General features: G+C 38.6%; 1 protein-coding gene across 1 annotated transcript in view; it reads left to right on the forward strand.

The window, feature by feature from the left end:
• Nucleotides 1-15,732, forward strand: part of FBXL13 (F-box and leucine rich repeat protein 13) — a 219,973-nt gene extending 204,241 nt beyond the window's left edge. Inside the window, exons 19-21 of the mRNA XM_086397072.1 lie at nucleotides 428-562; nucleotides 5,761-5,924; nucleotides 15,360-15,732. Of these exons, the coding sequence (XP_086253198.1) occupies nucleotides 428-562; nucleotides 5,761-5,924; nucleotides 15,360-15,543 (483 nt within the window). The 3' untranslated portion in view covers nucleotides 15,544-15,732. The remainder of the gene's footprint in view (nucleotides 1-427; nucleotides 563-5,760; nucleotides 5,925-15,359) is intronic.
• The last annotated feature ends 9,279 nt before the right edge of the window (nucleotides 15,733-25,011 follow it).

The following is a 25,011-nucleotide window of genomic DNA, read 5'->3' on the forward strand; positions in this document are numbered from 1 at the left end:
AATGAAATTAAAACTCAAGTCTGTCTGATTCCAAAAACTGTGCTTTTTCCATTATATTTTAGCGTCAACCCCAGAGTGTTTGCCATCTAATTCTTATCTCCAGATTTCTTTTCTTCTACCCACTGAGCTGAATATAACTCTAAGTACTAACCATATGGGTAAAATTCCGTTAGTGATAGAAAACCAAATTATGTTAGCAGGAATTTGAATATTACTGAACTGTTAAGTGATGTCTGAGTATCTTTTGTTATAAGGAGATTTTGGACTTAATGGCTTCTTTGTTTGCAACAAAATGTAACACATCTACATCTCAAGAGCTGAAATGCATACTAAATAAACTTCCGTGGGGTAAGACGGCATAAAATTTGAATAAAGACTAAGAAAAAAAAAAAAAAAAGAAAACCACTAACTTTGGAATTTCTTGCAGGTATTCTGCAAAGGCTCACTGACCTTGGAACATCTGGATGTCTCTTATTGCCCCCAACTATCAGATATAATTATTAAAGCATTGGCCATTTATTGTATTAATCTCACATCTCTCAGTGTTGCTGGCTGTCCAAAGGTATGTGCAGGAGTTAGAGCTCAGACATGTCAGATTGAAGTACTGCCAAAGAACACAGGCAGGGTAGCAATTAGGTGTTGGACTCATGATAGAAATTTTCTTTGCCATATCTGAGGTATTCATCAAGAGTTCTCCTTCCCCAAACTGTAAGTAGCTTTATGATTTCATTTGTGTAAAAGTAGTACCTGGAAAAAGTTAAAGACAATTCTCATACAAATATAAAAATGTGTCAAATATTTATTTAATTCACTAATGAGAGAACCAGCAAAATGATAACGTCAGTTCATTCAGCATTTGATCAAACTGAGCATTTACAGGAACTGAAGAAAGAATGTTGGAACATGATTGTTAGGTTAAATCCAAAATTGGTTAAAGTCCTATAAGGTAACAAATCAATAACCTTGGAGCTATAGTTTCTACCAGAAATAATCTGCATCTCTCTTAGACAAAAATACAACAGGTAGAATTTGAGCCCTAATCGATAATAAATAGTATGTCCAAAAAGCGGCATAATTCCTTGTATAATTTCTCAGTTGGACCTGTTAAAATAATGTTCCAGTAAACGTGAAAGGGTAGGCAACCGTCTTTTGTCTTATTTTTCAAGTGTTTGACAATTTTTCTTGACGTCTGTTTTTGAAAGGAATATATACTCATTACAAAATCTTTGTACTGCATATATTAAAAGTATGAAAGTAAAAATTCAAAGTCATACCACCATCCAGGACGTAGAATTCTTTTCTATGTACAGAGATTATAGTTAAAGAAGGTTTGTCTTGCTTTTTAAAGAATAGAATCATACTTTCTAAAATGCACTGTAACCTACTTTCTTTTCTCTTAATATACTACAGATAATATCACCAGGTCAAGAAATAGAGGTCTCTGGTTCTGGATTAATTTGGCATATTAAATATACCCTGATAATTTTGTTCCCTCTTGAAACGCTACCAAAACTGCAGAAGAAGGATAAGGGCCCACAATGATAGGGAAAACAGTAGGAGACAAAAGCAACAAAATTTTGGAAACCTGAAAATAGATGAATTAATTTAGCATACCAGAGACAACTTTGAATCCTAAACCAATAGTAGAGAAAGCTGGGGAAAGAATGGATTTACACCATAACCTTCAACTTGGCAATACTGTATACTTCTGTAACTGGGTTAAGACGATGGCTAAAGTAAGGAAGACTGGGTTAAAAGTTCTTGAGAAGTAGTTACATCAATAGATCTCCTTCCCTATTCTATGCTTTCAGGCAACTACCCCTCGTCATCCTCACCAGATTTGAGATATATTTCCTAGAGCCAGATTTCTCAACTGTGGCATTACTGACATTTGGACAAGATCATTCTTTACAGTGGGGGATTGTTTTGTGCACTGTGGGATGTTTAACTACATCCTTGCTCTCTATCCAGTACATGTCAGTAGCACCTAGCCCCTGCCCCCCATACCTCCAGTCATGACAATAATAAATGTCTCCAGATATTGTTGAATGTTCTCTGATGGAGGAGGGGAGTAAAATCTCTCTACTATCCACTCTACAGATAATAAAACAGAAGGTGGCCAGGCTGGAAGACATCATGTAAAACTGAGAGCTTGGATACAAAAGTAAAAATGGGAATTAAGTGACTAAATGCTTAATGCAGAGATACTCAGCACTTTTCCAACACAGCATCCAGAATTTGGCTGCCAGATCTTTCCCTCCAGGCAGGAGTCTGGAATTCTTTTTTCTGGGGACTCTGACTAGTCCAAGATGAAAACTGAAAAATACTGACATTTGTGGATTTTCCAACAAATAACTCATTTAGCCCACTGAAGCTGAAAGAAGAGAAGGCCCATATTATGCACTCAGACCTTCCATTCAGCTTTTGTTGTTGTTTTTGTTTAGTCGCTAAGTCATGTCCAACTCTTTTATGACACCATTATTTGTAGCCCACCAGGCTCCTCTATTCATGGTATTTCCCAGGCAAAAACACTGGAGTGGGTTGCCATTTCCTTTTCCAGGGGATCTTCCTGACCCAGCGATCAAACCTGCATCTTCTGCATTGCAGGTGGATTCTTTACTGCTGAGCCTCTAGGGAAGTCCAATCAGTTTTTAGCTTTTCACTATTAATCACCAGCAGACAGTCAAGGACATGAGGCCACACTTAGGAGAAAAGCCTCTAAAGGAGAAGATAAAGACCAAACCAAATTAACAGAAAAACCTCAGAGGAAGTAAACTACCCAAAGGGAAGAAAACTAAAATATCTCTTAAAAAATCCTCAGAAATTGTGAAGTTACTAACAATTTTGTCCTCTTCTGTTGCACACATTAAAGTATCACCTGAACTTTCAAGACTCCTTGCATTCTAACTGGTCTAAAAATTCAGCTTCTCAGTTGTTCAGTCTGGGTAGTGAGTAGGTTAAGAGAGTGATGCTAGAACCTCCTGATTTCTCTATCATTAACCATCCCACAATAAGGAGGAGGCAGTGGTGGGAAAGCTATGGTCAATCATGACAAAATTGATCTAGAAAATTTACAATAAAATTCTTCTTTGTTCAACAGCCTTTAGAACTAGGGAAACCAGATGTCTTTCTGGTCAGCATCATCTGGTTCTAGAAGTAAGCTGGGGCAAGGTATCAGGACAGCAGTGACCACGAACCCTCTGCAGCTTGGGCAGTCACAGCTCGTGGGGTCCTTGCTTTCACTGCACACGGACACACAGACACATGGGTAACACATGGCTCACTGGGAACTGCCCTGGCTCTAAAGAAAGCACAGATGTTGACTGGGTTTTTAAGAGGCTCCACTAATAAGGGAGGGAAATAGGAGAATGAGAAAAGGAAAGACTCTAAAGAGAACAAGAACTGCGGCAGAGGATTTGTGTTTGTTTGTTTTGTTTTTGTAAGGAAAAACCGACAGAGTTCCTTCAACAAAATGTGCAGTGGACGTTGTCTTACAGCCTAGAAACTAAGGAGGATAACACAAATAACATTTTATAAAATGCATCACTCTACACTGAAGATCTAGACTGAGAAAAAGGAAGGAGAGTAGATTATTTCAGAATCTCAATGTAAAGGAAAAGCATTGAGCTTTACCATCTATGCAGGTGAAATGAATATTCTGATTCAGAAGATGTAATGACCATAATATGAACACTCCCCACAGCCTCAGAAATCATAAGGCTGTGGTCCTGTCTAATATATTTCAGTTCCATTGTTTCTGATGAGCCATAATACACTTCAGTGTCTGGCTTATCATTCTAGGCTACATTTCCCAAAAGTCCATGAGTTAATCTTGAATGGGCATCTTATACACCTCCTGGAAGGTCCCTATAACCAGCTCACCTCCAAGGTTAGTGAGTAGTACTATGACCTCATCCTACCCAGCACTAATATGGGAATAACATAATCTCTGCTCAGTAGGACTGAGATCAAGACCTTGTATCTGGGAGTTAAGAATGTGGCCAGTCACCTCGACCTCCAGTTTCCAGCTCCCATAAGTTCCAAAAACATCACCTCAGTCACTGAACACTTGGGATTCTGATCTACAGGAAATGTTGGGCTCCTTTTCAGTTCCTCCAGTAACAAAAAAACCTAGTACTCTGAGCTCTACCTCTCTGGTATTTTTCCATCATCTCATTGTCTTTCCTTTTCCTACAATTCATTAGGGGCAGGCTAACTCCTGCTCCCAATGATATCAGATCCTCAGAGACCCATAGAGTGTGGCAGGAATGTCTGAAGGCATTTATGTGAGAATCAGTTGCAATGTTAAACCTTGGTCCTGAGCATGTTCTGGAAACAGGGCATACTTAGACAATGACATCTATCTTTCCAAACATAAAAAGTATACATTTCAAATTAAAGGGGGTCTCTGCATAATTCTCTCAATTTTATGTAAAAAACAAGAGCTTAGCCTCATGGCATGTTTTTTTAGAATGTTCAAACATTTAAAGTAAATTAAATCCAGTTGGAAAAAAATTCCTTTGGGGAGAGTAATCTAGTTGATTCTGCAACAAGTCTCAGTTCAGCTATAAATTCAAACACTAGACCTTGAGTAAGTGAAGTAATCTAAGAAGTGGAGTTGAATTACTTCTACAGAACATCTGTGCAAACCCTCAAGATGTTGGAACCCTTAGCAGAAATTCTCAGTGTGAGATTCATGTAGTCTCTGTGGCTTCTGCTCTTCTTTCCTCTGCTGCCTACAAACATCTCTCTCACCTACTAGTCCCTTTCCAGAACCAATTATTCCATATACAAACCATCAGAGATGTCCAGATCCCTTCTTATAGCAAGTTGATTCTGTTTGTAGGTTAATATATATTATATATATATATTCATGTAATACATATATTACAGTTTTGTAACATGTGGTGTTATTAAACTTATGCTTCTCAAATTGATGATGCCTTAGAGTGGATTTCAAATTTAAAGCCAAATGCTGTTACAGCAGAATTTTGTAAGTTGCTCATACTGGTGTGACAAATATTACTAGAAAATTTTGATGATGTTTCCCATCCTAAATAGGTAACTCTAAAATAAAAATAACAGCAAGATCACAAATTCTTATAGTGCCACTTGAAAGAGACCTTTTACTGTTCTGGAAACAGACTAAGTCACTGACCTGAGTTATAGGCTCATCACATGGTAAGAGAATATGCAAGGGTTCTGACTATATTTGTTATAGACTGAGTATTTATGTCATTCCAAAATTCACATGTTGAAACCCTCATCCCTGGCGTGAAAGTATTAGGAGGTAAGGCGCTGGGGAGGTAACTAGGTTTAGATTGAAGTCACGAGGGTAGCACCCCCATGATGGAATTAGTGTCCTTGAAGAATAGAAAGAAACTAGAGCTCCCTTCGGGCTTACCTGGTGGTTCAGATGATAAAGAATCTGTCTGCAATGCAGGAGACCCAGGTTTAACCCCTGGGTTGGGAAAATCCCCTGGAAAAGGAAATGGCAACCCACTCCAGTATTCCACCATGTACAGTTACAGCAAGAAGGGAGCCATCTACAAATCAGGAGGAGGACCCTTACCAGACACTGAACCTGTGGGCAACTTGATCTTGGACTTAGCTTCTAGAACTCTGAGAAATAAATATATGCTAGTTAAACCAACTAGTCTGTAGTATTTTGTTAAAACAGCCCAAACTGACCAAAATACTATTCTTCCTTGGGATGCAGCTGGTCGAAATAATCAGTAGTTACTTTGGCTCTATGTCCAGATTACTGACTCAGCAATGGAGATGTTATCAGCAAAATGCCATTACCTGCACATTTTGGATGTTTCTGGTTGTATCCTGCTTACTGACCAAATGCTTGAGAACCTTGAAATGGGCTGCCGACAACTCCGGATCCTAAAGATGCAGTACTGCAGACTTATTTCCAAGTAAGTATGTACCTGAATATGAAAAGTTTTGTGAACTACTTCTTGAGAAAACAGATTATGTCACCACAGCATTCACAACACAATCCATAGTGGCTTTCAGAGTTAGGAAGTTTTTATTTTTCACCTAACTGAAGCCAATATATTGAGCTCACCTCTAAAATGGTCTTTGTGGTTTTATACTCCTTTTCCAGTAGTCCTTCTACTCTTAGTGCTTCCCTTTCCTTGACTGTGCAGATGCCCAAAACCCTAACTCTGCTCCTCAAGGAATAATCACTAGCTCTTCCTCTACTTCCTTCTCAAAATAATACCATTCAGCTAATCTCTCCTGTGGGTTAAGAAAATCATCAGACATAGTAATAGCGGTGTTAGTCACTGAGTTGTGTCTGACTCTTTGTGATCCCACAGACTGTAGCCCGCCAGGCTCCTCTGTCCATGGGAATTCTCCAGGAAAGAATACTACTGGAGTGGGTTGCCATTCCCTTCTCTAGAGGATCTTCCCAAATTGAAGCCGGGTCTCCTGCATTGCAGCCAGATTCTTTACCGTTTGAGGTAGCTCACAATTAAGTACAAATGACTAACAGTTATGAGTCCCATCTCCCCCAAAGCTATTTGTTATATATTTGTTATTTTACTAAGATCTAGCGCTAAGAGTCAGACACGACTGAGAGACTTCATTTTCACTTTTCACTTTCATGCATGGGAGAAGGAAATGGCAACCCACTCCAGTGTTCTTGCCTGGAGAATCCCAGGGACGGGGGAGCCTGGTGGGCTGCTGTCTATGGGGTCGCACAGAGTCGGACACGACTGAAGTGACTTAGCAGCAGAGCTCAGAGTCAGGTATTCTGATAACTGCTACAGGCCAAATGCCTATTTCCTCAATTTACAAAATGTTTCCAATGAAATAACAGCTGGGTAAACAAGAAATCTATAAAGGTATAAATCTATCAGGTGTTATCCTATGATTTTAGATAGAAAGCCATTTTTTGCTTTGTTGTTAATTTTTTTTTTTCTATTGACTGGAAATAAAAACGTGGAAGTATTTTAAATGACCTGATGAAGTAACCCGTGGAGTGTTCACATGAGAATTCTTGACCAGTTCCTGAAGGTCAGGTTCTTTTCTGAAAGTTGGAAAAATGAATACTAAGAATTAATATTATCAAGGTACAAAGTACATAATGTGTTCTAAGTATGTAGATTTCACAGAGGAACTTTCTTAGTTAAACAGCCCTGGCAAGAGCTGAACCCATGAGATCTGGTCACTTGATAACTGAGGAAGAAAATGATTTTTGATCTAATGATATGTGTGCTAAAATGAAATGAAAAAACAAAAACAAAGCTATTACTTATAGAATAAGCACTTCCACTGGGCCTAGACTTGCCAGGGGAGAAGGCAGCCAACTGAAAATGGATCAGAAAAAAGAGGACAGGTTGTTGAAAATTGTTGAAGAAGAATAGAGACTCAACCTTTCTTGATAGGTCTGGTGATGACTGACATCAATATTATTAACTCAGAGTATTACACCATGAAATAAGGTCCTAGGAATTTCTGTTGACCTTGTGATATCATAAAACAGCCAAGATATCACCTGTGGGTAAGATGATAGTCAATGGATAATGTATTACACAAAAGAGTTTAGTTTTTAGTCTTTTGATTATATTTTGCCAATCATTATTTTGGGGAGGTAATATTATTAAACTTCTGAAATGTAGGATGTGAAGTAGAATGAATGGAAGACTTAGCTAGAGTCCCTGTGAAACTAAACATGGTTACCCACTCCTCGTGCAAGGTCCATAGATTGAAAAAAAAATAAAAAATGCAAGGAAAATAAACAAGTAAGATTTTACTACTAGCTGGGGTTGCCCGCCCCCCCCCCCCCCAACCAATGCAAAACTCTAGTTAACTAGCTGAATCCATGGAAAATTCCTTTACCCAATCCAGGACCGTTAAAGGCCTGCTTTGTTTTCTACCACCAGGCCTGGCTGTCCCTATCAGCCAGGAGCAGACAGAGACTTGGCCCTCATGCTTAAAGGGGAGCCGGCTTGTCTGCCCATCTTATTGTCTAAAGAGGCCAAACCATTTCAGTTTCCCTTGTAGCTCCACTCCTGCTAAGATCCAGTAAGAAAGCGGTCTAGAATTTTCTGATTCTATCCTTGTCTAGCAATGGAGAGGGTTGTCCCACAGCATGGTGGCTAGGCTAGTAAGGCTCCAGGAGCATCTGTCTTGACATCCAGCTTCCATGAGAGGATGCTACTTGTCAGTCAAGGAGGTCCCAAGATACTTGGGTTTCAAAATTTTGATTAGAGCAGTGGTAAGGTCTGGCCTCATTTTGCTGTTTGGGCTCAGATCTAAAGACTAGAGCATTTTCTTCTTCACTTAGACCCATGGGATCCTTGGGTGGAGTTGGAAATGCTGCAGAGTATGTGAACCCTTGAAGACACAAGTTCATGATGGTATCTAAAAAAAGCAGTTGTTTGCTCTTGCTCCCTCAACAGTGAGAGCTTTGTTTCATCTGGGTGAAATGAAACATCTGGAAATTAGGATGGAGGAGATTTTTCTTGGGAAGAGGTTTCATGACTTTGAATCACAAAGCAAAATATTCTCACACATCTGACTCCATTTGAACATAAAAACGTATGAAATCATATAAAACCTAGTTATAGCCCTCAGAAGAAATTGTCCTATATACAAATTCCTCCATACTCAATGGAATCTGAAAATATTTCACCAGCTTTACAAATCAAAGAGGTCTGTCTATTCAGCCTACCCTTTCTGAATCAGGGAAGTAGTAAACTTTTGGTCAATGAGCAAATTATCTAAAGCTCTTTTGCAGGAGAGCTTCCAGCATGAGATATTCTGTCATTCTACAACCTCAGAGCCTGAAGGGATCCCAGGAAATGATTCCAGAGGTCTCATGTGGAGACATAATAAGTGAATGAAAGTCGCTCAGTCGTGTCTGACTCTTTGCAACCTTGTGGACTGTAGCCCACAAGGAGTGGGTTGCCATTCCATTCTCTAGGGGATTTCCTGATCCAGGGATCGAACCCAGGTCTCCTGAATTACAGGCAGATTCATTACTGTCTGAGCCACCAAGGAAGCCCATTAGAGACATAATTCTCCTTTAATTCAAGGAGAAATTCTTAATAACTGAGATAAATATGACAAGAAAATCTAGCTGTCTACATTTGAAGCAGTTGTATCCACCAAGTCTTTCAACTTATAGACCTCTGTGAGGAAAGCAAGATAGGCAAAGGAAAAAATGAAAAGCATAATGGGAAAGCCAGAGAAAGACCCAAACGATGGTCTCCAACAATCCAGGAGGGTCTGAGCCACAAAGAAGCAGAAGAGCCGTTAAGTCTGTAACTGGCAAAGAGCAAAAGGATCCTTCTGACATTACTGGGGTCTGGAATCCAAAATTTTAAACATTAGAGAGATGAGCAGAGAAAATCTAGATGGTTGTCAGAGCTTTGAACAGCAGTACAGAGATTCTTTGAAGACCTTATTTAGCAGTTGTTGGCAGCATAAATTACTACCTAAACACTCTAAGAGATCTGCATTGTTAGAAAATCTTAATAAAACTCAGAGTTCTCCTCTCCAGCTCATGGGAATGTCTTTGTGGAAAGGCCTTTGTAATCTGGACCTACTGAATTTTATTACTAATATGAACAAATAATATTACTTAACTATTATTATTTGCCATGTACTGTGCTAAATCCTATTTTATTATCTAATACTCACAAATACTCTATTACCATAAAAATGAATAAGGAAACTATCTTAAACAGGTTAAATAACATGCCTAAAGTCATACAAATAAAAGAGCCATACTTTGTACCTAGGTCTTATCATTGCTATGCTATTCTTTTGTCTTTAGATTAGTGATTTTCAAGCTTTCCTAAAGCCCTAAGATTCAAGAGATTTGATCAGTAAGGGAAGATAAGTACTCTCTGCCTACTTTACTGGCTGATGCATAAATACAAGGCTGATTATAAGCAGTCTTTGATGTAGGCTCCAAATTCTCCTTTCTTTTAGCTTACTCAATTAACTAGAAGGAAATTTGAGGGCAGTTCCCTGATAGCTCAGCTGGTAAAGAATCCGCCTGCAATGTAGGAGACCTGGGTTCAATCCCTGGGTTAGGAAGATCCCCTGGAGAAGGGAAAGGCTACCCACTCCAGTATTCTGGCCTGGAGAATTCCATGGACTGTATAGTCTATGGGGTCGCAAAGAGTCGGACACGACTGAGCGACTTTCACTTCATTCAATGTTTATATAGGGATAAACTTTAATCAGAGACTACTTTGTCAACAAATGTCCATCTAGTTAAGGCTATGGTTTTTCCAGTTGTCATGTATGGATGTGAGAGTTGGACTATAAAGAAAGCTGAGTGCCAAAGAATTGATGCTTTTGAACTGTGATGTTGGAGAAGACTCTTGAGAGTCCCTTGGACTGCAAGGAGATCCAATCAGTCCATCCTAAAGGAAATCAGTCCTGGGTGTTCATTGGAAGGACTGATGTTGAGGCTGAAACTCCAATATTTTGGCCACCTGATGCGAAGAGCTGACTTATTCGAAAAGACCCTGATGCTGGGAAAGATTGAAGGCAGGAGGAAAAGGGGATGACAGAGGATGAGATGGTTAGATGGCATCACCAACTCAATGAACATGAGTTTGGGTAAACTCCGGGAGTTGGTGATGGACAGGGAGGCCTGGCGTGCTGTGGTTCATGGGGTCGCAAAGAGCCAGACACTATTGCGACCAAACTGAACTGAACTTTTAATCCCTTTTAATTTATGAAAAACAAAAGTCATTTACAAACTAAACCCTCTAATGTAATACAACTGTTTGTGGCATTTCATGTTTGAAAATCTTTGTTCTATTCTGATCCAAAGAAACCTCTCTCACCAGGTTAAATGTGTAATGACTAACCATTGTAGTAGACTGCTTCAGTTTTCAAATCATTTTTTACCAGGTCTTGGTATTGCTCAGGCCAAGCCTGAGTAGAAGGTACTCAAAGGATTCCATATGCACGTGAAAGAACTTAGAACACACAGTGATTCCTAAGTAGACATTTTCTTTTCAATATTTCCCAGCTCCCATATAGATTAGAGCATCAAGCTATTAAAAAGAAAGAGGGGGTGTTTGAGACAAACAGGCAGACAAACATGTTTCTAGCAGGAGCATTCAGTTTCTACATTTTCAAGTTTTCTGATACTTTTCAAAAGTTCTTATGTGCAAATACACAGCTACACAGAATGTTGTGAAAAGTAACTCTGAAACTCACTGGCAGTGAGTTTGAAATGGACCATGCTGGTCCGTTCTCTTGGTTAGGTCCTGTGTCTTAGGAGTCAGTCAATGCAAGGATGACCAAAGTCCTAGTAAGGTGGTGAGGGCAGCTAGTTTATGGCCTAAAGATTTTCTAAAGGGGGGAGAGGAAGCAGACTAGGAACTAGTCTACACTAGTATTCCAACTCTAAAACTAATGCCAAATTTGCCCTAAACAGATTCAGATTTTTCAGTTTTCCCCAGGACCATGCTTGCTGGTAAAATATGTAGGACTAAGTTATCCCTAGAGACATTCTAGACTTGAGGAAGCCTTAACCTCCTGGCGTTTGTGATTGGGGGAAGAGGGTCTCAGATCTGATCCTTTGTTCCTCTCTTGTCTGGATCACCTTCAATGGCCAGGAGGCCCTCTGATGTTTAGTTTCAGTGAAGCTGACTGTGGGTAAAAGGCAGAGCAGTGCTTATCACTAACAGCTAAAGTAGAGGCAGTATGGAATTGCAAAAGTACTGTGTACTTCATCCATGGCCAGGGATCAATCTGCAGCTTTTTCTTTTTTAATATGCAGTTCATTTTTATTCTGTCACATGATATTGCACTTAATGAGTAGTTTTCCTATTCATTCCCTATTTTTCTTGTCTATATGGAGTCAAAATCCCCAACTTTCTTTTTCTTGTTACTTTTTCAAACTCCCATTACTTGCTAACTTTTTATATCACATTACCTACCATCTATCTTCCTGGGTCTTATAAGTCATTTGAGGAACTCTATTACCCAGTATTTATGTATCCTCAAACTTAATACTGGAGAAGGGAATGGCAAGCCACTCCAGTATTCTTTCCTGGAAAATTCCACAGACAGAGGAGCCTGGCAGGCTCTAGTCCACATGACTTAGCGACTGAACAAACTTAGCATTAAGAGTACTTATCCTCTTACCAGTTAACTAGAGTTCTCAAAAACTCTTGCTCTTCTGAGGCCAAAGGTTGTACATAATTTGCTCAACTATTTACAAATCTTTTACTCCCAAACATGTCCTTTTCCTGTAGGTCAAGACCTTGTTGCATAAACTCAGTAGTATTGTTATCATCAGTGGCATTAAATCATTATCAATAACTGTGAAATATAGTATGTGTGTCCAGCGCTCTGCTGTTAGGATGTTGGAAACAGCAACCTAAACCAAACCAAACTGGACCAAAAACCAGCAGAAGATAAGACAGCTAAAGGGCTCCTCAGTAAACTACTAAAGTCTCTTTGATTTCGCTATTACTGCTGTATTTCAGGAGATACCAAGAAATGTGATATGCCCTTAAATACCTTCTTAAAGGAAAGAAAAATAACAAAGTCTAAAATTATAAACAGTTGATACCATGAAACTATGTACTGGAAAGAAACTAATTCTATGGTCAACTTCCTATGAAAGTTTAGAGGAGGTAACAATGGGTTGGAGTCTTGGATTCATTTTGATATTTGGCAAAACTAATACAATTATGTAAAGTTTAAAAATAAAATAAAATTAGAAAAAAAAAAAAAGAAATGAAAAGTGAAAAAAAAAAAAAAAGACAGGCAAAGTTTAGACAGGCAGAGACAGGCTGAAGGGTAAGTAACAATGGATCTCTGTTGCCCAGGCTAGTGCTTTAACCTTTTAACCATGCTTCTGAGTCCCCCAGCATTTGGTATTATATTGTGGCAGGTTTTTGAGGTTAAAAAAAAAAAAAATCTCACAGGAAACACTTTAAAAAACATGGCAATCTTGTCAACTACATAGAATTGAAAAGGGAGAAAAATCTTCAGAAGAAAATAGAGAAAGCTAAAGATATCTATTATTTTTGCATGATACTATTCTACTTAGAAGACATAAAGATTATATAAGTAATTTAAAACATAGAATCACACTTCTTAAAAAAGATTGAAAAATTAGCAGAATGCTTTTTCAATCTTTATATTGAAAATTTATATTCAAAATTTTTCAATCTTTATATTGATTTTGGACTTTATAAATTTATAAATTTTCAAACTTTATATTGATATTGGACTATAAACTTATCTTCAAATTTGAGAATAAATATTTCTCTGAAGAGAAGACATCTCTTTGCTAAGTTTTAATGCACAGGGATTTGTGGCTCAGAACTAGAAATTAGTATAACAACTGCTTTTCCTTAAATTGTTCTTTAAACTTTTGTAAGTTTTATGAGTGCAAGTATAGTAGCCAAAAAGCAATGTGGTAAGAAACAGAACTGGCAATGCTTTGGCTGTCTCTCTGCTGAGTTTGCTTACAATTATTTTAAACTACCTAAGATTTGACTGAAGTGAAATGGTCTTTTAAACAACTGATGTATCTTAGCTTTTTTGTAAATTTCATAGCCATACCAGAACTCATATGGCCACTGAACACAAACTTAAGTATATGACATCAGCCTCCATATTAATGACTCAGTTTCCAAACTTATGCAATTAATAACTGAATGTAATATACAGTAATAGCAAGCAAAGAATCCCCTACATGGGCAAATGTTGTTACTTATCTCTGTTCCTACAGAAGCTGCCAGTTACTTATTTCCTTTCTAGTGCTGATCTCACCATTCAAACCAGCTTCCCAGGAAAATCCTTCTGTCCTGGAAATGACATTATTTTCAAGTTAGATATACTTTTTTTCTGATGTTGAAATATTGTGCTTTATAGGACATATATATTTGGTCATTCAGAGGATCAAAATTTATCTTTTATATATATATTTGGTCTTCCTCCATGGTTTCTGGCTCACAGCTCCCAAAATCTTTGGAATTTCCTGAGTGATAAGAGCAATGGAAGAATCTTTTATCATAGTATTTGGTCTCTTACCTTCAGTTTCTGAAACTGATTCAGAGCCACAAGGTGAAATGATGGGTGTCTTGTTATTCATAACAAGTCCCTTTCTACTACAACTGAGTTTATGTTAAGGAGGTGACTTCTGGAAAGCACCTAAGAATGAGGGCTGGTTGCCAAGGGAATCAACCATGAATAGAGGAGTGAAACATTTTCAGGATGATTTCAAAAATCACCCTCTGATTTCTGGGGAGAAGTGAGGGACTGGAGGTTGACTCAGTCACCAACGGCCAATGATTTAATCAATCATGCCTACATAATGAAGCCTCCATAAAAACCCAAAAGGAACAGGCTGAAGATCTTCAGGTTGCTGAATGCATAGATTTGGGGCGAGTGGTATGCCTGTAGAAAGCAACGATCGGCATCCTTTCCCCATATCTTGCCCCATGCAGCTCTGATACCTGGTTGTTCTTGAGTAATATCCTTTAATGAACCAGTGATTCAGTGAGTAAATGTCTCTGTTTTCTGTGAGCAGCTCTAGGTAGTAGATCAGAAGCCCAGGTAACAACCTGGACTTGAGATTGACATCTGGAAGGTTTTCCGTGGGTCTAAACTCTTAACTTGTAGAATCTACTGCTATACCTGGATATATAGTGTTAGAAATGGGCTGAATTATAGGATGGCCAGCTGGTATCTTAGAACTGTTAAGTGGTGTGGGAAACACCACCACCCCATGTTGGAACTGGGGTCCCAAATGACTTTCTGATGATTTCTTTGCTTTCTTCTTTCTAAGGAACACATATTTTTAATCATTTTGGTCATGGACACCTTTGAGAAGTCAATGAAAGTCACAAACCCTCTCCTCAAAAAAAAAGCATAGTAGATACAAAACTGCATGAATTTTCAAGGAATCCCTGGGCCCTCCCTGAAATTCATCCGCATATCCAACAGGGATCTGTGGACTCTAGGTTAGGAGCACCTGCTCTGGTGCACAGCTAACTTTCACGGGTTGCCTAGTTAGGATACTTCCATCAAAGAAACCTGAATAACAAGCTCACTTAGGAGTGCTAGCTGTAGAATGCCCTCAGTGTTTCCAGGCCTAGGCCATGCTATTTCCTTACCTATTTCAGTATCTGTTAATCTTTGAACTGACTGAACCAGAGAACTACTGAGCTACTGAAGCTTTGGGATCCTGATCATTAGCACAATTTACCCACACCCTCCCGCTCAGGAAAGCAAAAGAGATGTGAACTCGAGTTGTGACAGTGAGTTCTTTAACTCCCAATGTGGTCGAATTTGAAAATTCTGCACTAGCAATTACTTTTTCAACTAGCTAATGCTCATCACTGTTATTACAGGGAGGCAGCTATAAGAATGTCATCTATAGTTCAGCACCAGGAATATAGCGCTTCTAACCCTCCACTTTGGTTTGGCTATGATTCTGAAGGCAAGTCTCTTAGAGAGAAACAAAACACATCACTTAAAAATTCAGAACTGACTGCAAAAGAGTCAACATACAATAATGAAGAGGAAGCAGTATGACCTTCAACCTCAAGCAAGAACCAGAAATGTAGAATCTGGCAACTTCATTTAATGTAAGTATTTTTTACTAGCTGGATCTGAACAGTGTAAACAAGCTGGAAATCATTTCCAGATTTTTATTCCAGCTATGTATTTGTAAATACATCTATGAGTTCTTCTAACAATCACGATTAAAAAAAGCCAAATCAAGTACTGCTACTATGTAACTTTTCTACTTTAATTTACCTTAATTAAACCAATTGTTTTGATGAGATTATCAAATTTAGGTTACAGTTGTATACAAAACAATCTTGACAGATGTGATGTTTTTGACAAGAAATTTAGAAGCTTCTCCTTAGAAAAGAAAGCAGAAGGCTATATAAAATAGTAAGCATTTTGAGTGAGAGCAATGACATTAAGGATCTGTAAGGCTTTATTATAAATGATACAGATATACATTTTAAAAAGAAACAAAGCTTTCTAATAATTTCTAGACACTTAACAAGAGAGATCTAAATGCCAATTAACCCAGGACTCATTTCAACATTTGACTTAACAGTCAGAGGCAAATTAAAAAGAAACAGTCCCTTTTAGTCAAATTTGCACGGTCCCTGCAATGTCTCAGAAAGATCTTTTTTTATTGAAGTATAGCTGATTTACAGTGCTGTGTTAGTTCGGGTGTATAGTACAGTGATTCAGTTATACACACGCATGCACATAAGTTATTACAAACCCTTGAGTTCCCTGTGCTTTTCAGAAGATCCTTGTTTGTTATCCATTTTATATATAGCAGTGAGTACATGTTAATCCCAAACTTCTAATTTATCCTTCCTCCCACCACCTTCCCTTTGGTAACCATAAGTTTGCCTTCTATCTGTGGGGTTATTTTTATTTTGTAAATAGGTTTGTTTATATCTTTTTCTTAGATTCCCTATATAAGTGGTATAATACGATATTTGTCTTTGGCTTACTTCACTTACTGTAATAATTTCTAGGTCCATCCTTGTTGCTCCAAATTATTTCATTCTTTTTATGACTGAGTAATATTCTGGTGTGTGTGTGTGTGTATGCATATCTATATATATTTCACATTTTCTTTATCCATTAATCTGTTGATGGACACTTAAGTTGCTTTCATGTGTCCTGACTATTGTAAATAGTGCTGCAATAAATACTGGGGTGCAAGTATCTTTTCAAATTATAGTTTTTGAGTGGGAGTGCTAGATCATATGAAAGAAATTGAAGAGCAATATTGCGCAGGAACCTAGAATGTTAGGTCCATGAATCAGGGCAAATTGGAAGTGGTCAAACAGGAGACGGCAAGTGTGAACACTGACATTTTGGGAATTGGTGAATTAAAATGGACTGGAATGGGTGAATTTAACTCAGATGACCATTATATCTACTACTGTGGGCAAGAAGAAATGGAGTAGCCATCATAGTCAACAAAAGACTCCAAAATGCAGTACTTAGATGCAATCTCAAAAACGACAGAATGATCTCTGTTTGTTTCCAAGGCAAACCATTCAATATCACAGGAATCCAAGTCTATGCCCTGACCAGTAATGCTGAAGAAGCTGAAGTTGAATGGTTCTATGAAGACCTACAAGACCTTATAGAATTAACACCCCCAAAAGATGTCCTCTTCATTATAGCAGACTGGAATGCAAAAGTAGGAAGTCAAGCTCTACCTGGAGTAACAGGCAAATTTAGCCTTGGAGTACGGAATGAAGCAGGGCAAAGGCTAATAGAGTTTTGCCAAGAGATACACTGGTCTTAGCAAACACCCTCTTCCAACAACACAAGAGACGACTCTATACATGGACATCACCAGAATGGTCAATACCGAAATCAGATTGATTATATTCTTTGCAGCCAAAGATGGAGAAGCTCTATACAGTCAGCAAAACAAGACCGGGAGCTGACTGTGACTCAGATCATGAACTCCTGATTGCCAAATTCAGACTTAAATTGAAGGAAGTAGGGAAAACCACTAGACCATTCAGATCAGATCAGATCAGTTGCTCAGTCGTGTCAGACTCTTTGCGACCTCATGAATCGCAGCACGTCAGGCCTCCCTGTCCATCACCAACTCCCGGAGTTCACTCAGACTCACATCCATCAAGTCAGTGATGCCATCCAGCCATCTCATCCTCTGTCGTCCCCTTCTCCTCCTGCCCTCAATCTCTCCCAGCATCAGAGTCTTTTCCAATGAGTCAACCCTTTGCATGAGGTGGCCAAAGTACTGGAGTTTCAGCTTTAGCATCAGTCCTTCCAAAGAAATCCCAGGGCTGATCTCCTTCAGAATGGACTGGTTGGATCTCCTTGCAGTCCAAGGGACTCTTAAGAGTCTTCTCCAACACCACAGTTCAAAAGCATCAATTCTTCGGTGCTCAGCCTTCTTCACAGTCCAACTCTCACATCCATACATGACCACAGGAAAAACCATAGCCTTGACTAGATGAACCTTTGTTGGCAAAGTAATGTCTCTGCTTTTGAACATGCTATCTGGGTTGGTCCTAACTTTCCTTCCAAGGAGTAAGCATCATTTAATTTCAATGCTGCAGTCACCATCTGCAGGTATGACCTAAATCAAATCCCTTAGGATTATACAGTGGAAGTGACAGATTCAAGGGATTAGATCTGATAGAGTGCCTGAAGAACTATAGATGGAGGTTTTGTGACATTGTACAGGAGGAAGTGATCAAGACTGTCCCCAAGAAAAAGAAAGGCAAAATGGTTGTCTGAGGAGGCCTTACAAATAGCTGAGAAAAGAAGAGAAACAAAAGACAAAGGAGAAAAGGAAAGATATACCCATTTGAATGCAGAGTTCCAAAGACTAGCAAGGAGAGATAAGAAAGCCTTCCTCTGGGATCAATGCAAAGAAATAGAGGAAAACAACAGAATGGCAAAGACTAGAGATCTCTTCAAGAAAATTAGAGATACTAAGGGAACATTTCATGCAAAGATGGGCTCAATAAAGGACAGAAATGGCATGGACCTAACAGAAGCAGAAAATATTAAGAGGTGGCAAGAATACAAAGAAGAACTATATAAAAAAGATTTTCATGACCCAAATAACCACTATAGTGTGATCATTCACCTAGGGCCAGACATCCTGGAAAGAGAAGTCAAGTGGGCCTTAGGAAGCATCACTACAAACAAAGCTAGTGGAGGTGATGGAATTCCAGTTGAGCTATTTTAAATCCTAAAAGATGATGCCCTGAAAGTGCTGCACTCAATATGCCAGCAAATTTGGAAAACTCAGCAGTGGCCACGGAACTGGAAATGTCAGTTTTCATTCCAATCCCAAAGAAAGGCAATGTCAAAGTATGTTCAAACTACTGCACAATTGCACTCATCTCACAAGTTAGCAAAGTAATGATCAAAATTCCCCAAGCCAGACTTCAACAGCATATGAACTGTGAAATTCCAGATGTTCAAGCTGGATTTAGCAAAGGCAGAGGAAACAGAGATCAGATTGCCAACATCCGTTGGATCATCGAGAAAGCAAGAGAGTTCCAGAAAAACATCTATTTCTGCTTTATTGACTATGCCAAAGCCTTTGATTGTGTAGATCACAACACATTGGAAAATGCTTAAAGATATGGGAATACCAGACCACCTGACCTCCCTTCTGAGAAATCTGTATGCAGGTCAAGAAGCAACAGTTAGAACTGGACATGGAACAGCAGACTGGTTCCAAATTGGGAAAGGAGTACATCAAGGCTGTATACTGTCACCCGGCTTATTGAACTTCTATGCAGAGTACATCATGCGAAATGCTGGGCTGGAAGAAGCACAAGCTGGAATCAAGAGTGCTGGGAGAAATATCAATAACCTCAGATATGCAGATGACACCACCCTTATGGCAGAAAGTGAAGAAGAACTGAAGAGCCTCTAGATGAAAGTTAAAGAGACTTAAAACTCAACATTCAGAAAGCTAAGATCATGGCATCTGGTCGCATCATCACTTCATGGCAAATAGATGTGCCAACAGTGGAAACAGTGACTTTATTTTGGGGGGCTCCAAAATCACTGAAGATGGTGACTATAGCCATGAAATTAAAAGATGCCTGATCCTTGGAAGAAAAGCTATGACCAACCTAGACAGCATATTAAAAAGCAGAGACATTACTTTACCAACAAAGGCCATCTAATCAAAGCTATGGTTTTTCCAATAGTCATGTATGGATTTGAGATTGGACTATAAAGAAAGCTGAGCACCAACTGTGGTGTTGGAGAAGACTCTTGAGAGTCCCTTAGATAGCAAGGAGATCCAACAAGTCAATCGTAAAGGAAATCAGTCCTGAGTATTCATCAGAAGGACTGAAGCTGAAGCTGAAACATCAATACTTGGGCCAGGTGATGTGAAGAAAAGACTCATTGGAAAAGACCCTGATGCTGGGAAAGACTGAAGGTGGGAGGAGAAGGGGACAACTGAGGATGAGATGGTTGGATGGCATTACCAACGTGATGGACATGAGTTTGAGTAGGCTCCGGGAGTTGGTGATGGACAGGGAAGCCTGGTGTGCTGCAGTCCATGGGGTCGCAAAGAGTCAGACATGACTGAGCGACTGACCTGAACTGAACTGAACTAAAATTAGCTAAATGCTTTTAGTAATTCTCCCCTTTCTTAGGTTGGTTTTGAAAGGTTTTGAAATAAGCAGTATCACTTAGCTGTGAAATGGTTCCTGGAAGTGGATTGCTGTGCAATCAACTGAGTAGGAAATTTTAACACCTAACCCGAGACATAAGATGACTGTACCAGAGGGTGATTTTTAATTAAATTTGGAGATTCTGGCAGCTGCATAGAAATTGGCTTCTGACCCCTAAGTATTTCGAGTGTATAACTGAAAAGTTATGCAAGATGCAACTTCTTTCTAAAGGAATAATGCCTGCCTGGGTAAAACCACAGTAAGGAGAAACATACCCACTATGTTTCTCTAGAAACCAGGCAGGGTATTTAACTGTCAAAGCTTGCTCCAAAATTCTTTGAGTAAGGTCCTATCTTAAACAAAAACAAGACACATTTGTTCTTTACGGGGAGACAAATTTTAGAGTAGCAGAAATGAAAGAAAAGGTTGACTATGAAAGGGGACTAAGAAGTGGAGTGAACAAGTGGTGAAACTGTTAAGTTCTGGGTGCAGATTACTCAAGGTATCCATATTATTCATACTTAGGTCTTCAGATCTTAAGCATTTGAAATATACAGGTCTGTATTCAAGACAGTAAAATATGTGACTTTACCTTTCAGTCTGGACTTGAATCTGTCATCCAAATATGTACCATTCCTTTAATAATTGTAAATACAGTTGACTGCTGTTTATGCTCACCTTTCTGGCTATTGTTGACCAAATTCATAAACTTTATTTTTAGTCATGAAAATGTTTATATAATTGCAGAAGGTGGAAAAGATGATAAAAGTTGCCTTATTGCCTCCTAGTGCCCTCTACTTAATAATTTAATACACACACACACAACCACATCAAACATACTAACATGTGAGTGTTGTCCAAACCCAAACAAATTATAATTTTATGAAGTACGAACTAAAAAGACACTGTGAGATACCTGACAAAGCTGACCTTTTGCTTCATAAATAAAAAGTTAAAAACAGAACTCCAAACAAATTAAATATTAACAAAAAGAGACTATTACAGGTCGTATTTGGAAAGGTTTATTAGAAAATCAGAATTTAGGAGCAAAGAAATACAATCCAATAGATAACATTTATTCAGTATTGTATAATTTAAATCTTCCAGGGGTAAACAAGGTTTGATAGAAAGAAAATTCATAAAATAACTTAGATAGTACGTTACTGTAAAAGTGAAAATCTATTTTCATACAACTGGCTATAAAGTAGTTGAATGCTACCCCACCACCAGAATGCATTATGCCTTAAATTACATTAAAAAAAAGAATCAGTAGCAACTGCATCATATTTGTGATGTATTTTATTTGTATATGTATTTGTGATGTAGCCACAGCTTAAATTTATATTGTTGTCATAATAAGTGCTAAGTAAAAACATTTTATACAAGAGCCCTGGTACAAAGAATTTTAAAATAACTGCCCCCTATTACCTATTATTTTTGTATAATTTATTAAGTGGAAACTATGAATATGATGAAATATCATTTTATGATTACATTAGATTAGATGACAAAACAAAGATTATCCTGAGTAGGCCTTACCTAATCCTCTGAGCTCTTTAAAAGCAGTTATCTCAAGCTGGTTGCAGAAAAAGAACTAGATATTCAAAGTATGAGAAGGACTAATTGCATTATTGCTGGCTTGAAAATGGAGAGGGCCACATGAGAAGGGAGGCAGGTGGTCTCTAGAAGCCTAGAGTGATTGCCAACTGACATAATGGAAACATAGATCTCAGTCACACAGTTATGATGAATTGGAGTTTGCCAATAAAATGAATGAGCTTGCAAGTAGACTATTTCTCAGATCATCCAGATGAGAATTCAGTCTGGCCAACACCTTAAGTCCAGCCTTGCAATACCGTGAGCAGAGAATCTAACCACCCTGAGCTCCTGATCTACAGAACAGTGAGCTGATGAACAGGGTTTTTTTTTTTAGCTTAATAACTCATATTAAAAAAAAATTAATCAGGTATGGTTGATATACAATATTATGTAAGTTTAAAGTATTCAACGTAGTGACTGACAATTTTTAAAGGTTATATTCCATTTTAGTTATTACAAAATATTGGCTATATCCCATGTTGTACTATATGTCCTTGGAGCTTATTTTATATATAGCAGTTTGTACCTCTTAATCCCCTACCCATATCCTGTTCCTCCCCACTTTCCTCTCCCTACTGGTAACCACTGGCATGTTCTCTGTATCTGTGAGTATGTTTCTTTTTTAAAAATTATATTCAGTAACTATATTTTTCAGATTCCACATATAAGTGATATTATATAGTATGCATATTTCTCTGACTACTTTCACTTAGCATAGTACCCTCCAGGTCCATCCATGTTGCTGCAATTTTCATTCTTTTCATGGCTGAGTATTCCATTGCATTTAAATATTCGTTTATTTATCTGACTGTGCTGGCTCTTAGTTGTGGCATCTGGGATCTTCAATCTTCATTGCAGCATGCAAACTCTTAGTTGTAGCATATGGGATCTGGCTCCCTGACCAGGGATTCAACCTGGTGCCCGTGCATTGGGAGTGTGGAGTCTTAGCCACTAGATCAATAGGTAAGTCCCTTATTGTGTTTGTATATACCACATCTTTTTTATTCATTCACCAGTTAGTGGACACTTAGGTTGCTTCCATATCTTAGCAATTGTAAATGCTATTAATATTGGGGTGCAAGTATCTTTTCAAATTACTGTTTTTTGTTTTTTTTCAGATAAATAGCCAGGAGTAGAATTGCAGGGTCTTATGTTAGTCCTAGGTTTGGGTTTTTTTTTTTTTTTTTTGCAAAACCTCCATACTGTTCTCCATAGTGGCTGCACCAGTTTACATTCCCACTAAGTATAAGAAGGTTCCCCTTCCTCCACATCCTTGCCAATATTTTTTATTTGTGGTATTTTATGATGATAGCTATTTTGACAAATGTGATATCTCATTATGCTTTTAATTTGAATTTCTCTGATTATGATGATGTTGAGCATCTTTTCAAGTGATGATGGCCATTGGTATGACTTGTTTAGGAAAAAAACGTCTATTTGGATCTTCTGCCCATTTTTTAATCTTTTTTTTTTTTTTTACATTGAGGTGTAAGAGCTGTTCATATATTTTGGATATAAGCCTCTATTGGCTGTATCATTTGCAAATATTTTCTCCCATTCAGTAGGTTGTTTTTTGTTGTTGTTGATGATTTCCTATGCTGTGCAAAAGTTTTAAAATTTAATCAGGTCCCATTTATTTTTGTTTCCACTTTCTTTGCTTTAGGAGAGCTCATCCAAAATATTGCTACAATTTATGTCAAAGAGTGTTCCACCTATGCTTTCTTCTTGACGTTTTGTTTCTGGTATTACATTTAATTCTTTAACTCATCCTTAATTTGTGTTTGCATATGGTGTTTTCATTCCAATTCCAAAGAAAGGCAATGCCAAAGAATGCTCAAACTACCGCACAATTGCACTCACCTCACACACTAGTAATGCTCAAAATTCTCCAAGCCAGGTTTCAGCAATATGCGAACTGTGAACTTCCTGATGTTCAAGCTGGTTTTAGAAAAGGCAGAGGAACCAGAGATCAAATTGCCAACATCCGCTGGATCATGGAAAAAGCAAGAGAGTTCCAGAAAAACATCTATTTCTGATTTATTGACTATGCCAAAGCCTTTGACTGTGTGGATCACAATAAACTGTGGAAAATTCTGAAAGAGATGGGAATACCAGACCACCTGATCTACCTCTTGAGAAATTTGTATGCAGGTCAGGAAGCAACTGGACATGGAACAACAGACTGGTTCCAAATAGGAAAAGGAGTACGTCAAGGCTGTATATTGTCACCCTGCTTATTTAACTTCTACACAGAGTACATCATGAGACACTCTGGACTGGAAGAAACACAAGCTGGAATCAAGACTGCTGGGAGAAATATTAATAACCTCAGATATGCAGATGACACCACTCTTATGGCAGAAAGTGAAGAGGAACTCAAAAGCCTCTTGATAAAAGTGAAAGTGGAGAGTGAAAAAGTTGGCTTAAAGCTCAACATTCAGGAAACGAAGATCATGGCATCCGGTCCCATCACTTCATGGGAAATAGATGGGGAAACAGTGGAAACAGTGTCAGACTTTATTTTTTGGGGCTCCAAAATCACTACAGATGGTGACTGCAGCCATGAAATTAAAAGACGCTTACTCCTTGGAAGGAAAGTTATGACCAACCTAGACAGCATATTCAAAAGCAGAGACATTACCTTGCCAACAAAGGTTCGTCTAGTCAAGGCTATGGTTTTTCCTGTGGTCATGTATGGATGTGAGAGTTGGACTGTGAAGAAGGCTGAGTGCCGAAGAATTGAACTTTTGAACTGTGGTGTTGGAGAAGACTCTTGAGAGTCCCTTGGACTGCAAGGAGATCCAACCAGTCCATTCTGAAGGAGATCAGCCCTGGGATTTCTTTGGAAGGAATGACGCTAAAGCTGAAACTCCAATACTTTGGCCACCTCACGCGAAGAGTTGACTCATTGGAAAAGACTCTGGTGCTGGGAGGGATTGGGGGCAGGAGGAGAAGGGGACGACAGAGGATGAGATGGCTGGATGGCATCACTGACTCGATGGATGTGAGTCTGGGTGAACTCTGGGAGTTGGTGATGGACAGGGAGGCCTGGCATGCTGTGATTCATGGGGTCGCAAAGAGTCGGACACAACTGAATGACTGCACTGAACTGAACTGATGGTGTTAAGAGAACATTCTAATTTTATTCTTTTACATGTATCTGACCAGTTTTCCCAGGACCACTTATTGAAAAGATTGTTTGTTTTTTTTTTCCTATTATATATTCTTGCCT

The sequence above is a fragment of the Bos grunniens genome, chromosome 4 (assembly GCF_055505025.1).
Source record: "Bos grunniens cultivar Pamir isolate PY7600 chromosome 4, Bosgru_T2T1.0, whole genome shotgun sequence".
NCBI lineage: Eukaryota > Metazoa > Chordata > Mammalia > Artiodactyla > Bovidae > Bos > Bos grunniens.